General features: G+C 42.9%; 1 protein-coding gene across 1 annotated transcript in view; it reads left to right on the top strand.

The window, feature by feature from the left end:
* Positions 1-10,123, top strand: part of TNFAIP8L3 (TNF alpha induced protein 8 like 3) — a 97,526-nt gene extending 87,403 nt beyond the window's left edge. Inside the window, exon 2 of the mRNA XM_030190416.1 lies at positions 7,534-10,123. Coding sequence (XP_030046276.1) covers positions 7,542-8,096 — 555 coding nt within the window. The 5' untranslated portion in view covers positions 7,534-7,541 and the 3' untranslated portion in view covers positions 8,097-10,123. The remainder of the gene's footprint in view (positions 1-7,533) is intronic.
* Positions 10,124-15,750: the final 5,627 nt, after the last annotated feature.

The raw sequence follows: 15,750 nt of genomic DNA, 5'->3' as shown, positions 1-15,750 counted from the left end.
GGAGGAGGACAGGTGGGGGGGGGGCCTGGATTAGGGTTAATGTCTCCCGCGGATAGCAGGAGGAGGAGCAAGAGAGTGCGGAGGAGGGTGGGGGAGGTCGGGCGACAAAGACGGGGTGCACTTAGGAGGAATGGTGAAGGGTTAATGGTAGGAAGGAGATGTTGGAGATTAAGGGCTAGGAAGGAGGAGGGGGACTGGAGAGATGGTGAGGTGGTGAGGGATGCCGTAGCGGGCAGGATGGGAGGGAACACAGGTGGGCAATGGGTTCCAGCGGTAGACAGCGGTAAGGGGAGGGGAAAAAGATTAGGAAGGGACAGGGCAAGGAAGAAGATGTGGACAGGGGCCATAAGTAGTGGTTACAGTGTGACAGGTGTAAGTGTAGTGACAGAGCGAAGAGCCGGAGGCTTGGAATTGGAGGGATTGATGTGCTGGAGAGTGGGTAAGTGAGTGGCTGGCAAGTTAGGAGGCAGGCAAGTGCGGCAGTGGCTGCAAGCTTGTAGGCGGGGTGAAGCAAGCTGGTGCGGATGGACAGGAACGAGCAGGGAGAGGCAGGTGGGCTGGAACAAGCAGTGAGGCAGGTAGGTTGACAAGTTAGCAGGTCGGCAGGTAAATCAGTGGGAGACAGGCTAGCAGGCGGGTTGGGGCATGCTGGTGCCGATGGACAGGAATGAGCAGGGAGACGCTGGAGAGCAGGTAAGTTAAGGGCTGACAAGTTAGCAGGCGGGCTGGAGCATACTGATGCAGGAGGACAGGAGTGAGCAGGGAGAAACTGGAGAGCAGGTATGTCAATGGCTGGTGAGTTAGCGGGCTAGTAAGCTAGTAGGCAAGTAAGTCAATGGCTGACAAGCTAGCAGGTGGGCTGGAGCAAGCTGGTGCAGATGAATAGGAACGAGCAGGGAGAAGCTGGAGCAGGCAGTCTGGAGCAGATGGACTGAGACAGGCAGGGAGAAGCTGGTTCAGGTGGATTGGAACACGCTGGAGCAGAGGAGCTGGAGCAGGTGTACTGGAATAAGCAGGGAGAAGCTGGTTCAGGTAGACTGGAACACGCTGGAGCAGATGTACTGGAGTAGGCAGGCTGGAGCAGGTGTACCGGAGCAAGTAGGCTGAAGCAAGCAAGGAGAAGCTGGAACAGTCGGACTGGAACGCTGGAGCAGGTGTACCGGAGCAAGTAGGCTGAAGCAAGCAAAGAGAAGCTGGAACAGTCGGACTGGAATGCTGGAGCAAACAGGGAAGCTGGAACAGTCGGACTGGAATGCTGGAGCAAACAGGGAAGCTGGATCGGTGGACTGGAACAAGCTGGGATCGGAGCAGGTGTACCGGAGCAAGTAGGCTGAAGCAGATGGGCTGGAACAAGAAGGGAGAAGCTGGAATGCTGGAGCAAACAGGGAAGCTGGATTGGTGGACTGGAGCAAGCTGGGATCGGGCGGACTGGAACAAGATGGGATCATGCAGACTGGAACGAGCTTGGAGCAGGCGGACTGGAACACACTAGAGCGTTTGGACTGGAACAAGCAGGCTGGAATAGATGGACTGGAACAAACAAGGGGGACGCTGGATCGGCGAACTGGAACAGGATGGGCTCAGGCGGACTGGAACAAGCTGGGATCGGCAGACTTGAACAAGCTGGGAAACTGGTGGGCCGGAACAATCTGGGGTCAGGCGGACCGGATCGGAACAAGCCAAGCTGAGATCAGGCGGACTGGAATATGGTAGACCGGCTGGATTGGAGCAAGCAGGGGGAAGCTGGATCAGCGGACTGGAACAAGCTGGAACCGTCAGACTGTAGCAGGCAAGCGGAGAGAGGCAGGCTCGGGTGGACCAGGGAAAGCTGGGGAAAGCTTTATTCCACACCTATGGTTCTCTAGTGTTGTGCAGACGTTTGATACAATAGGAAATATCAATGATATTTTCTGGACTTCATGTCATTTTTGGAAACAAAAAGAGAAAACAAAAGAAGTGTTGTTGTTGTTACCGCCACCTCAGTTGGTGTAAATCCTTGCACCTAAAGTCATGTGGAGGGCAATTGTATAAAGGGACCCTAATTGGAGCCTATTCTAATCTATACAAGACAATAGGCACCTACTTTCCTTTATAGAATATTTATTTATTTTATTCATTCTTGTATCCCACTATTATCCAAAAAGAAGTTTTGGTTCAAAGTGGCTTACAATTTACATTTTGGTGGAGTTACAGTAGTGTTGTTCAATGTGGAGAGGGCATCTATAGTTTGTGTGGTTATTCATAGTTTTTTTTTTTTTTTTTTTTAAGAGAGAGATTTGAAGTGGAAAAGGTGGTGGCATCTTTTGTGTTGAATTGTAGAGTTTTGGTGATACTGGGTGGGAGCCCTTACCGCCACCTCAGTTGGTGTAAATCCTTGCACCTAAAGTCAGGCGCAAATCACAATGCTGAGCAATATTCTATTTATAGAATAGCGCTCAGTGCGCATTATTTTGGTGCCAAAATTTGGGCGCCATTTACTGAATCTTGTTCTATGGCTGCTACTGTATAATTCAATTACACCCATATGTGCCAACTAACGGCACTTAATGTGCACAAGGTGGGCATAATTTGTGGCACTCAGTTATATAATTGCCCTGCTAATGACTGGAAGAAGAAAGCACTGTGATGATTCACCATACCTTGCAATTTGGTTTCAAATTGTTAGGATAGTCTAGACTTTATTTATTTATTTGTTGCATTTGTATCCCACATTTTCCCACCTATTTGCAGGCTCAGTGTGGCTTACATTGATCCGTCATGGCGATCGCCATTCCAGAGTGAAAGACTTTAGAGGCATATGAAATGAGTTTTATTTGGCCATTGTACTTACTACAAGTACACACCAGTGGCATAGTCACAGAAGGGCCTTGGGGGCCTGGGTCCCCCAATTTGAGTTTGGTTTCATCAAAAAGTGAGGCACTGTCTGCTGCTTTCGCTGGCAGGGGTCCCCAAGCCCCACCAGTAGAAGCTCTCTTCCTCCCAAAGCCACATACACCCCCTCCCACACATGCTTGGTTTATGTGAAACTTAACATGCACAAGGGAGGCCCACTCCCGCTTGCATGCATGAAAGTTCAGCATGCACAGGGATGGGCCTCTCCTGTGTATGCTCAGTTTCGTGAAAACCTAGCATGCGTAGGGTTGGGAGGGCTTGTGCAGCGGTGGCCCAGGAAAAGCAGTGCCAACTGCTAGGATTTGTGTAGAGGAGGACTTCCGCTGACCCTCTGCCAGTTCAGGTATGTAAGGTTGCAGGGGGCAGAAACACAGGGGTGGGGCAATATTTTGTGCCCCCCCCACTTTAGGCTCAGGCCCCTCTAAAACCCAAGTTCTAGCCACATGCCTGGTGCACACTGAGATACAAAGCAAAAAACCTGAAGAACTAGGCATCATGGCATTTAGTGCATGCTAATTCCGTTAGCGTGTGCTAAGCTTTAATAAAAGTGCCTCTGTATCTCTCGCATGCCCCACCTTCAACAAGTAAACTCAAGTGTCAATTGTACTGTAGAAGCTCAGCAAAAGAAATCGTGGATCTTTATTCTGTCAAGAAATATTAAACTGGGTAATATTTTTTCTGTACCTAATTTTGAATGATTTTCTTTACCCAGTTAAATTTCTTTTGTTCTATAGGTAATAAAAAAAAATACTGCAGAAACTAGAAATAAAAGCTCAGGTTTTGTATGTATGTCTAAGGCCCTTTATAGCTGTAATTGGTGATTCTTTTTATATCACTCGTATTGCATTATGCAATAAGAGCCCAATTGCTATAATGTATGTATTTAATAACAGGCTTGCTTAATTTAATCTTCAGACATCCTTCCAGGACTGTAATTTTCTTCCTAAATGATGGGTGATTTTTTTTTCAGGTGCTTGACTAGAATTTAATGTACTCTAATCTCCCACAAAGCAGCTGCACTTGTTAACACACCAGTAACATTTCAGTAATGTTATATTAAAACTTGGTAGAAATAAGTTATAAAAGTGCATTCTTAGAAATGAAAATACATTTGCTTAGTTTGATGTAGTTAAACAGCTTATTGCCAAAATGTGTCGTCATAATTAAAATAATGAAGGAATAGTAAGTAGCTAGGACACACACACTGGAAAATAGCCATAGTGCTTTTTTTCCTTTTATGAATATATTTCAGAAGCTTGAAGAAATTATGACTGAAACAATTACTTAGGGCTCCTTTTACAAAGCAGCACTAATGATTAGCATGCGCTGAATGCAAAGAAGTCCATTCAATGCTCATGGGCATCTTCACATTCCAGCGCATTCTAATCGGTAGCGCCGCTTTATAAAACGAGCCTTTAATTTGTCTGTTGTTTTCTGAGAATACTATTTCTATTTATGCCCTGTGTCTGATAAAGGCTGTAAAAGTATAGTGAATAATTATTAATGCTCAATTGCCATTCATACTCATTTAAAATTATTTTTCAGTGGTTTGATATTCTTCGTTTAGCCTGCTGATCTGTATTTTCATTTGAGTCACTATTTCATTCCCTAGGAACTTTGGGCTCTAGCCCGTTTCCCCCTTTTATCCACCCATAGCCCTGGGGTCGGGTGGCAAGCCATTAATCTCTCAAGTTATAAAAAGGCAAGTTATACTGTCACTGCATACTGTGTTTAGCAGAAGCAGTTCCAGTGTGGGGGTGTCCTTGTGGCCATATGCAAGGTTTCACATTACACTCCAATGTGGTCCTCATCATCTCATGGAAGTTGTAAAGCTACTTGATAGGGGGTATTTCTGTAGCTGGTATTGCCATATTTGAACCCATGGTTGTTGAGAACAGGCGCAAATTGGCATAATTCCCACTCTACCAGACACCATGGATTCCTGATAAGGTGGGAAGGGATTTGGAGGGTGAAGAGTGGGAGGTTGCCGGGGGGGGGGGGGGGGGGGGGGGTTGGATGTATTGGGTTGGTCGATGGGGAGATTGGATATAGGAAGAGGGATACTGGGAGGGGCAATATCAACATTTACTCCCAGATTCTATATAGTGCAGCCATTCCCAACCTAGTCCTCGGGGTACATCTAGTCCCATAAGGTTTCCAGAATATTCACAATGAATATTCATGAGTTAGCTTTGCATGCAATTGAGGCGAGACAAATCTATCTCATGCATATTCATTTTGGATATCCTGAAAACCCAATGGGACTAGGTGTACCCTGAGGACTGGGTTGGGAACGACTGATATAGTACAACTTAAGTTGCACATGCCAATCCAGTTGTATTCTGGATTTGTGTTTGCAACTTAATTACTTAACAAACCAGTCAGCACCAATATTTGCCACCTTACAAGCAATTATTGACACTAATTGGCATTAGAATTAGTGCACATAACTGTCTAAGCCAGTGGTTCCCAAACCTGGTCCTACATAAGTATTCAATCAAATGAAGGAGACCTTATATTTATAGCGTGGAGATCAATTCAAAGTTCAAAATTTAAAGCATATCTCAAACACTAGACATTTTCCCACTTTTGATGATAATATCAATCGCAGCATACACATTTATACAAACTGCACATTCTATCTTCAACGGGGATTGTCAGATTACTTTGATCACCATTAGCATCTGGGGAATTCCCCAGTATTCCATCGGTGACACTCTGTTCTTCATTGATCAACCCGAATATACTATTCAATATTTTTTTACTATTTATTTTACTATTTATTTTCTTTTTTCATGATTTTGTATCCAAATCTACTTATGTATATTAAATCCAACTACTAGTATCAGGTACTGTCTACTATCTAGTACTTAACTTATAAAACTTTCAGCAGCGATATTTTTTCCAAGCCAAACCTCCGCCAACATGGCCAGGTTTCGAGAGTCTTCATCAGGGAAGAGGCATGCATCACTAAAATTGCTCCTGCACATACAGAAAAAATGGCTGGCATACAGGCTGGCAAAAAAGGTTTTTAGTTTTATTTTTTTAGTATGGAAGGGGGTTGATGACCACTGGGGGAGTATGGGGAGGTCATCCCCCATTCCCTCCAGTGGTCATCTGGTCAGTTGGGGCACCTTTTTGAGGCTTGGTCATGAAAATAAAAGGACCAAGTAAAGCAGGCGAAATACTGCTTAATGCCGCTTTTTTTTTTCATTATCGGCGAAAAACGGCCATCTGGTAGCCACGCCCATGCCCGCCCATGTCCCACCTTCACTAATCTACCGAACCGCCCCCTTGAACTTTCGCCGGCAAAGCGGCAATGCTGTCAAAAATGCCGCTTTCGATTATACCGAGTTCGCCGCTTTTAAGAAATCGCCGGCCATTTCCCGATTTGTGTTGGAAGATAGCCGGCGATCACTTTCGATTATAAGCTGGTTTGTGAGTTAACTTCCCATGTAGTGGTAAACTTTATAAACTTATGGTAGCAGTTGCTTTTCAAGAAATATTGAGGAATTGGGAGAATGCATCAATACTGAACGTTACCTTCTGGTGGAACTCTGCGTGTTTGATATATATAGGTATGAGGCAACAGTGCCAGAACAAAATGGACACTTTGACACCTTGTCTGTCATTTGGGCTCCCTTTTGTTGTCATATGGGGTTACTGGACTAAGTTGGGTGGACTTTTGCTGAGGTTGTTAGAGGAGGGTGGGTGTAGGGTTGGGTGGGACCATACCATCTGGCAATGTTGTGTTACATTTAGAGTTGTTTTGTGCTTAAATAAAACTAATAAATTTGTGAACTAAAAATATATATATAGTACCTACTCTGTCAGTAGTGTTGAGTTTCCAAACAGCATCATACATTTGGCATATCCCACTGCAACTAAAAACATACAACCAATTAATGAGTAATAGTTTTCATTTCAATTAGGTGTTGAGCAGATATAAATTGTAAAGATGTAAGCCTCATATCTAAACAAAACCTATTTTAAGGTACTGTCTTCTGTCCACAGTTCTTTCAGACTTTTTATGTCAACCACCATCTCTTATTACCATTTAAGAGAATTTTTTATGTGATTACTACTGCTTTACTATGATGGAATAATGGTTAATAAATCAAGCCCCTTGTTACTTAAGAGATGTAGTATGTGATTTTTCCCCCCCAAAACTTAACACCCCACCACTGTGTGTACCTGTAGGTGCGTCAGTTCAGCATCCTCATGAACAGCAGCAGCTGCCAAGAAATTCCTTGACTAACTTTCACTCTGGTGGTAAGTGGGTGCTAAGGTCAATTTCCAACCTGGTGCCTGGGCGATAACACCTTGAGCAAAGAATTATTACAGATCATGTTTCCATGGGAAAAAAAAAGTCCATTTCATTCATTTCTAAGATTCTTAGCTCCTACTGATGCAAATTGAAACATCTGTTCACAAAATCATTTTTGTTGCATGGGTTTACAAAAGGTACCAGAAGTAACTAAAGCAAAAATGGAATTGTTAGCTGAACCATTACCAACCCCACTACCATCTTCATCAACATGTGTTAACTGTCTTATCATGCAAAGGCTTAATCAATATGTGTTAATGCCACTTCATGCATATTTCCAAAATTAAAACTATCTTCTCTTTTTCTTCTTGTAGGACATGAAATGTTCAGTTCCAAGAGCCTTGCTGTGCAAGCACAGAAAAAAATCCTGAGCAGGATGGCTACCAAAGCCATGGCAAACATGCTCGTTGATGATACTAGCAGTGAAATCCTAGATGAGCTATATAAAGCAACAAAAGAATATACAAAAAACAAGAAGGAAGCTCACAAAATTATGAAGGACTTGATCAAAATTGCAATTAAAATTGGGATTCTTTACAGGAATAATCAGTTCAGTAAAGAAGAGTTGGAAATTGTAGACAAGTTTAGAAAGAAGCTGAGTCAAACATCCATGACTGCTGTGAGCTTTTATGAGGTAGAATATACTTTTGATAAAAATGTTCTTGCTGAACTTTTAAATGAGTGTAAGAAACTGCTGCATGAGCTGGTGGAACGACACCTGACTGCCAGATCTCATGTGCGCATCGACCATGTCTTCAGTCACTTTGCCAACGTGGAATTCCTCACTGCCCTTTATAGCCCTGATGGTGACTGCAGACCACACCTCAAAAGGGTCTGTGAAGGACTTAACAAACTGCTTGATGAGCGAGTCCTTTAGAAGTGTAACTTGAAGACTTGTTGAAATAGTTTGATACCACAGCTTTTCAATGTACAGGTCCTTACTGATGGGCAAGTTGATAATTTCTTCAGATGTAAAGTAGCTAAATGATCTTTCATGTTTTGACGTTTAGTGGAAGAAACTGAATATACTACATGATGCCTTTAAATGTGTGCTATGACTAAACTACACCTGAGGCATTCTGAGAGATGCAAAATTTGTGCAGAATTCTTATCCCCTGCAGAAATATAAAACTTCACACAACATTTGGGCTGCTATTTGGAGCAATGAAAGTGAAAGCTTCCAGGGTCCTCATTTTCAACACACCTCACTCCACATCCATTTGCATCAGCCAGCCACTCCCCTTCCACTTTGCACTCTGCAGCTAGTAGTCAGTCACACAGCACCCAAAAGAGCTGATACCAAAAGACCAGCACAAAATTAGAGGTACCACATGGTCAAAGCTCACTGAGAAATACACAGAACCCAAGGACATCTGCTGTTGCAGAGGGGGCATAAGGATGACTGTCAACAGTGGAGCAAGGTAGGGAGGCAATTGACTAGTAGGCTGGATGACTGGCTAAGGGGCTACAAGCGAGGACTGGCTGACTAGAGGGAAGAGGGACTGGTGAGGACACACTGCAGATGCAGAGAGCATATGAGGGAAAGAAAGAACAGCAGAGACACAGCTAAAGGCATAAGTTGGGAGGGATGAGTAGAGTATTACCTTGTAGTTAATTAAGGCTTCTGGTTTTTATGGCTTTCAATTTGGCACTCTGTAGAGCCTGAGAGGAGCATTGAGCTGCCAGCCGAATGGACTTTTTAGAAATGCTGCCATCTGTGGGAAAAACAATCATGGACAGCACTATGCTGCTGCAAGAACTGGCAGGAATGTAGTCAGCAATACCTGCAGCTCGGAGCACTTTTTGGGCAATGCAGATTGGCAAATATAGACATTTGAAGACCAGAAGCTTTAGTTATGGCGCACATTGCAGTACTCCTAGGGGAATTCTGCACTAAAGCCTTAAAATTATTTCTTCTAGAAAAATAATTATGTATTGTAGTTTAAATTTATTATACTCACAGTGACTAAGCTATTTTGCCAGAGTATTCAGTATCTGTTATTGTTCACAAAATTTTTACACATTTTTTTCTTCACAGAATTCTCCTATGAGTAACCTACTAGAAATTGACTTTAAAAAGGCAAAATGAAACAAACAAACCTAAAAAAAAAAAACCCCCCAGTGAAGATTGATTAGTAAGCAGGGGTCTAAATGTACCAGATGCTTCCCATAAGTACACGAACTAGATGTACACTAGAATGTAGAATTATTCCAATTAGACAGTCCAAAACTGTACAAGTTTAACAAATATCAGTATTTTATCTTGTAATGAATCAGTTAAGAACTCTGTGCAGACCCCTCTAGATTTGTAAGTAGGATGTGCACAGCAATTTGCACTCTTCTGTTTTGATGGTTTGTGATTACCATGCAAGTTGAATTTTTAGTGTCCATTTTCAATTACTGGAATATCAATTTTTTAGTATCTAGTGCAGAAATGTATTTGTATAACAGTAAAATATTTTCTCAGAAAATGGAAATGTATAAAAATGGTGCTTTGAATCCATAATCAAATTCTTTGAGCTTAAAAAGCAGTCACATCAGTCTTTGTATGTCAGTGTTTGGTTACCCTTAAAAGGGTGATGAGTTTCCCATGAAGACAAAATCTATGACCACTCTTACTTGTATATTTCTGCTCATTTATGATTCGTTTTATATTGGTAGTTTTGAACAGTATTACTTTCAGAAATTAAGAGTCTTTCAGCCACCCGACTTCCAGTGCACTATTCTGCTATTGTGAATTAAATTACTTGTGGTTGGTACATTTGAGTTTGAGTCAAATGGTCATTGTTTTTTAAACCAGGTATGATTTTAATTGTCAAGGGTTTAAGTTAGCACTAGATTTGCTGCTACAAGAAATGAAAGGGCAAATTCTGCACTTGCAATGTTTGTCACTGCTGATTATTAAAGCAGACTGTCATTTTGTTGTCCACATTGCATTATCCAAATAAAGTCCACCTTTCAGTGCTGGAAGTTTTCTTTGGGCAGAAAAGGGTTTAATGAAGGGAAAACATAACCTTACTCTGTAAGCCACATTGAGCCTGCAAAAAGGTAGGATAATGTGGGGTACAAATGCAATCAATCAATAATTAAATAAATAAATAAATAAATAAAAACCATTTGACCGGTGTCAACAATGGGTCTCATTTTCAAGATAAATTGACTGATTGCTGAGCTCTGATCTGCTAAGTTTTTGAGCTAAATTAATAGTCCAGGATCTAGTTCCTTATGTTATCAAAAAAAAGGACATTTTGGGGTCAGCTGGAAAAGAAATTTGTTTCTGTTTCACAAACCTTGCTTTCTGATGCACAGTGGGAGGGACCAAAATCATTTCATACATGCTCACAGCCTGAAACAACCCCCCCCTCCCCCAACCTAAACATCTTTAAACAACCCCAAACAATTCCTGTCAACCTTCAGGATAACAAACCACTTAACAGGACTCTACAGCCACTGAGCTTCATTAACTGGAGGAAGAAAAAAGGGACAGCAGGCAATGGCTTTGCTCGCGTGCATCCATTTTACGCCTCTGTTCATCCGTTTTCTATTCCCATACCTTATCCCACTCATTCTACATTCCACTTATACCTTTTTTCTATCATGCTGTTTGCAGTGACATGAGCAACTTCCCAAATTTCCTGAGAGATTTGGGTCCCTACTCCACTTTCTCCACTGACTTTTGTCTCTGTTTCACCTCTCTGTGTCACTTCAGATCTATTGAACAATGTGGGCATGCACACCCCCAGTCAGGGCCGCTGAGAGACTTGGCCGGGCCCAGGTCCCTGCCCCCGCCACGCCCCCCGAGGTCATCGCCTTCACCCCCCACTCCGTCCACCACCGGGCCAGGCCCCCCTGAATTCAAATCATAGCGCCTCACCTCGACCTTGCTCCATGCGAAAGAAGCGCAGCAGCGGCAGTCTGCAGATCGTCTCTCTTTGGGCCTTCCCTCCCTCATCTGACGTAACTTGCGCGAGGGTGGGACACAGGTAGGGAAGGGCCGAAGGGAGGCGATCTGCAGACTGCCACTGCTGCGCTTCTTTCACACGGAGCGAGGTCGAGGTGAGGCGCTACAATTTGAATTTAGAGGGGGCCCGACCCGGTGGTGGATGGAGGGAGGGGGGCGGGTGTAGGGGACTGTGGAACTGGGCCCCCCTTGGAGGACCGGGGAATTTTGTCCCCCCTGCCCCCAGTTACACCACCTCTTCTCCCTGCCTCACCAGATTCTGCAGAATTGAGGCACTCTGAACAAAGAGACTACATAAAATATCCCCTACAAGAAACTACATGGGAGTAGGGGGGGGGGGGGGGGATACTTTTAGGACAGGTTATTTTACTGTTAACCCAGATTATTAGTAACTAGGTTTTATTGCATAAAGTGGGACCTGTGCTAAAACAGCACAAGTTAATGGTAAAATAACACACCTTAATGGTAGCCCATGTTCAACTCCCCCACCCCAATAAATTCTTTTGGTGGGCACAGTTTGTATCCCTATTGCTACCATTACAGACAGTAATTTTATTCTGGTAGGAGAAATTACCAGACTTCATATAAAGAAAATTACAAATGTTAGTAAGCTCTCACTTAGTGGGTCATTTGGCTGTTACTGAGGGACGGTAAGTGCTGCATAACGCAGGTCATGAGACTCACAAAAGGGCTGGTTTTCAATATCTGCAATGTGTAGTCATCAAGCATATTTATATACACTTGGTCTCGCAACCAAATTCATTTGCAGAACCCGGCTTCCCAGAAAACTAGATCCCTTTGCACCCCTCAAAGACTGGGATATCCACAATAAATATGCATTATATATATTTTCATACACTGATGGTAATGCATATCAATATACTTTTTGAATATTTGAGACTATCCAGAAAAACAGGCCTGTTTGTGCCTCCTGGTGTCTAGTATAGCACAGCCATGCAGCAGATAGATTAAGGGGGTAAATTAACATGAGCTATTGTTAAGATGTGATATTTTTCTGATAACCCCAGTTATTAGTAGCTAAGACTCATTGCATAAAATGGGAACTGTGAAAAACACCACCACTTTGTGGTAAAATAACATCTTAATGGTAGCCCACATTGATAACTATGCCCCTGCCCTCAACCCAACATAGATACCTACACTCTGCAACACAGCAAAGATTGAAATATAACCTTTCTTCCCTTCAACCCCCATTGTACCGACACACATATACCTTATTCGACCACAATATCACCTTGTATTTGTTTATCTACCGGACTTGGCGAATGCCTTTATGGTACTATGTAAGCCACATTGAGCCTGCAAATAGGTGGGAAAATGTGGGATACAAATGCAACAAATAAACATACATTTCTTGGCTTGGTTTAATGCATTGTAGACTATCAAGTATAATGCACTCTTATTTGTATTGGACCAGGTGAAAAGGGCATAGCTCTTGAAAATTAGATACAAGTGTATTAAAAGTTAATATATCACCTATATTGTACTTGCTGACCTTTATTTCCTACGGATCCACATCACAATATTTAGACAATACAGCTGTTTACAAAAACCAAAAATGCTTTGCTTTTGAATAGCTACTATACTAGTAGCACATTAGCTCTATGTTAAGTTGGAGGATTTCTTTTCATTTGTAAGTTAAATAGGGTTGGTAAGCCGTCTGTTTCTGTTTTATGTATCTGAATAATAAATAAATATAATTAAATGTATCTTGCAAATAAACTGACATCAAAGGAGTCCCAAGAATGAAAAATGAAGAGGGAATATGATAAAAAAATTATTATTTTTCTTTACTAGTTATATTTTAAGACACTCATTGCATAACTGTTTGTGTGATATGTTTATTTTGTTTACCTGCAAACAAAAATCGTATAGTTCAGAGCTTCTTAGCCATGCTTGAACAGATGTTTAAACTACAGGTAAAAAGTGGTGTAGCTCAAACTAAAACATTCCTCTAACTCAGGTGTTCTCAAGCCAGTCCTATTGGCTCTACAAGTCAGTCTAGATTTTAGGATATTCATAGTGGAGATGCATGAGAAATTTGCATATCCTGATCCTCCAATATGTGCAAATTAATCTCATACATCTTCATTCTGAATAGTCTGAATATATGATTGGCTATGGCTGGAGTCCCTGGACAGATTTGGGAACCACTACTTTAATCGCACAAGAGCAGGGCTTCTCATGCCTGTCCTGGAGACCCCGCAACCAATCAGGTTTTCAGGGTATCCACACTGAATATGCATGAGAGAAATCTGAATGCCAACACAAACAGTGCACATAAAGATTTATCTTATAAATATTTATTGAATACTAAAACAGGGTATCTATATTCCAATATAGCTGTAGAACATGCTACTGCTAAAAATGTCAATCACAGCTATGCACAGTTCCAAAACGTTTATTATTTTCAGATATCTAAACCTACTATTGCACAATACATTACAATTAAAACCTAAGAATAGTCTTAGGTTTTAATATTCATTGCTGTCTCATTTGTTTTATGTACAAATCACAGTCAAGCTGAATGCAAGCACTAAATCCTCCGTACCCCCAGAAGGATCAACACAAGCCAAATAAATAAAGACTCCTGCTCATGCACAAAAGAACAAAGATCTGCTTTTGCACAGAGATCAGTTGGCTCTGCACTCTCAAGTAGATCCTCCCTTTAGATACAGTGACTTCATAAGATGGGGCAGCACCACAGAACCCTTCACTTGATGTGTTTTGATTGAGGATTCCTCAACCTAAAGCACAAGCATCTCGCAGAGCACCGTCACATCAGTGCAGATGACAAATCAGAACAATGCATCTAAGCACAAACAGAAGCAATTCTCTTCTTCACTACCTATACCAAGCAATAACCCTTATGATAACAATGCTAATGTGCATCCCTCACCATCAGTACAGATGTGGGAAACACTTCAGCAGAGACCAGCACACATCAGTTGGAGTTCAATGCAGCACCACTGCTTTCTTAACAATGATTTATCTAGTGCAAAAGTCATCTCATTCATCAATGGTAAAACAGGCCTTTACATTATACTCCCAGTGCAACATTTCAGCCTCAAGATGTTAAGCCTTTGGCATCAACTGCAGTGCCACATGGTGACAGGTGAATCCTCAAGCAACCACAAGAAGGGCAGAAGAAACCAAAAGGACCAGACTGAAGACCACAGACAGTAAGAGCACCAAAATAGTTTTATTGGGACCCTACACAGTCCATGTTTCGGCCAAAAAGGCCTTCCTCAGGGGTCTTCAAATTGACATATACAGATGTTCCTCCAAGATTACATGGCATAGAAAGAATAAGCGCACAAACGCTGGTGCTATCTGAAACAGAGCATAGGCACTAATGCCTGTAAAAACCTGTCGACAGGTGAATCCTCCCCATCAGCATCTAACTCTGCTGGAGCGGCCATGCTCAATGACATTTGGGCTCATTTTCGAAAGAGAAGGACGCCCATCTTTTGATGTCCTCACACGGTCGATCAAATCGGTATAATGAAAAGCCGATTTTGGACCTCCCCAACTGCTTTCCGTCACAGGGACGGCCAAAGTTCAAGGGGGCATATCGGAGGAGTAGCGAAGGCGGGACTTGGGCATGCCTAACACTAGGACATCCTCGACCCATAATCAAAAGAAACAAGGACGTCCCTAACACTTGGATGACTTTACCTGGTCCTGTTTTTCTTATGACCAAGGCACAAAAAGGTGCCCGAAATGAGATGACCTCCGGAGAGAATCAGGGAAGACCTCCCCTTACTCCCCCAGTGGTCACTAACTCCCTCCCACCCTCAAAAAAACATCTTTAAAAATATTGCCAGCCTCAGATGTCATACTCAGCTCCATCACAGCAGTATACAGTTCCCTGGAGCAGTTTTAGTGAGTGCAGTGCACTTCAGGCAGGTGGACCCAGGCCCATCCCCCTCCCTACCTGTTACATTTGTGAAGGAAACAGCGAGCCCTCCAAAACCCACTGTACCCACATCTAGGTGCACTCCAGCCATAAGGGCTATGGTAGTGGTGTACAGTTTGGGGTAGTGGGTTTTAGGGGGGGGAGGGTTGGGGGGCTCAGCAAACAAGGTAAGGGAGCCATGTTCCTGGGAGCATTTTATAAAGTCCACTGCAGTGCCCCCTAGGGTGCCCGTTGGTGTCCTGGCATGTCAGGGGGACCAGTGCAGTACAAATGCTGGCTCCTCCCATGATCAAATGGCTTGCATTTGGTCATTTCTGAGATGGACATCCTTGGTTTCCATTATCACCGAAAATCAGAAACTACCATCTCCAAAGACGACCAAATTTCAGGATTTGGACAGGTTTCTCCGCTCCTGGATGGGGGCTGTTTGGGGGGACGTCCAAATTGAAACAAGGACATCCCTTTCGATTATGCCCCTCCACGTCAGTCTACTGCAAGGACCTACCAGGTAAAACACAGGACACAACCACAGCAGATACCTCTCCAATCTATTAGACTTACCCTTGTTCAAAGATAGGCACATTTTCACTAGGATCCAATAAATGTTTTTATCCAATTTAGATTGCGAAC

Source organism: Microcaecilia unicolor, chromosome 1, assembly GCF_901765095.1.
Source record: "Microcaecilia unicolor chromosome 1, aMicUni1.1, whole genome shotgun sequence".
Classification (NCBI taxonomy): Eukaryota; Metazoa; Chordata; class Amphibia; order Gymnophiona; family Siphonopidae; genus Microcaecilia; species Microcaecilia unicolor.
Note: the sequence above shows the minus strand (reverse complement) of the source record. Positions and strands in the feature narration are given on the sequence as shown.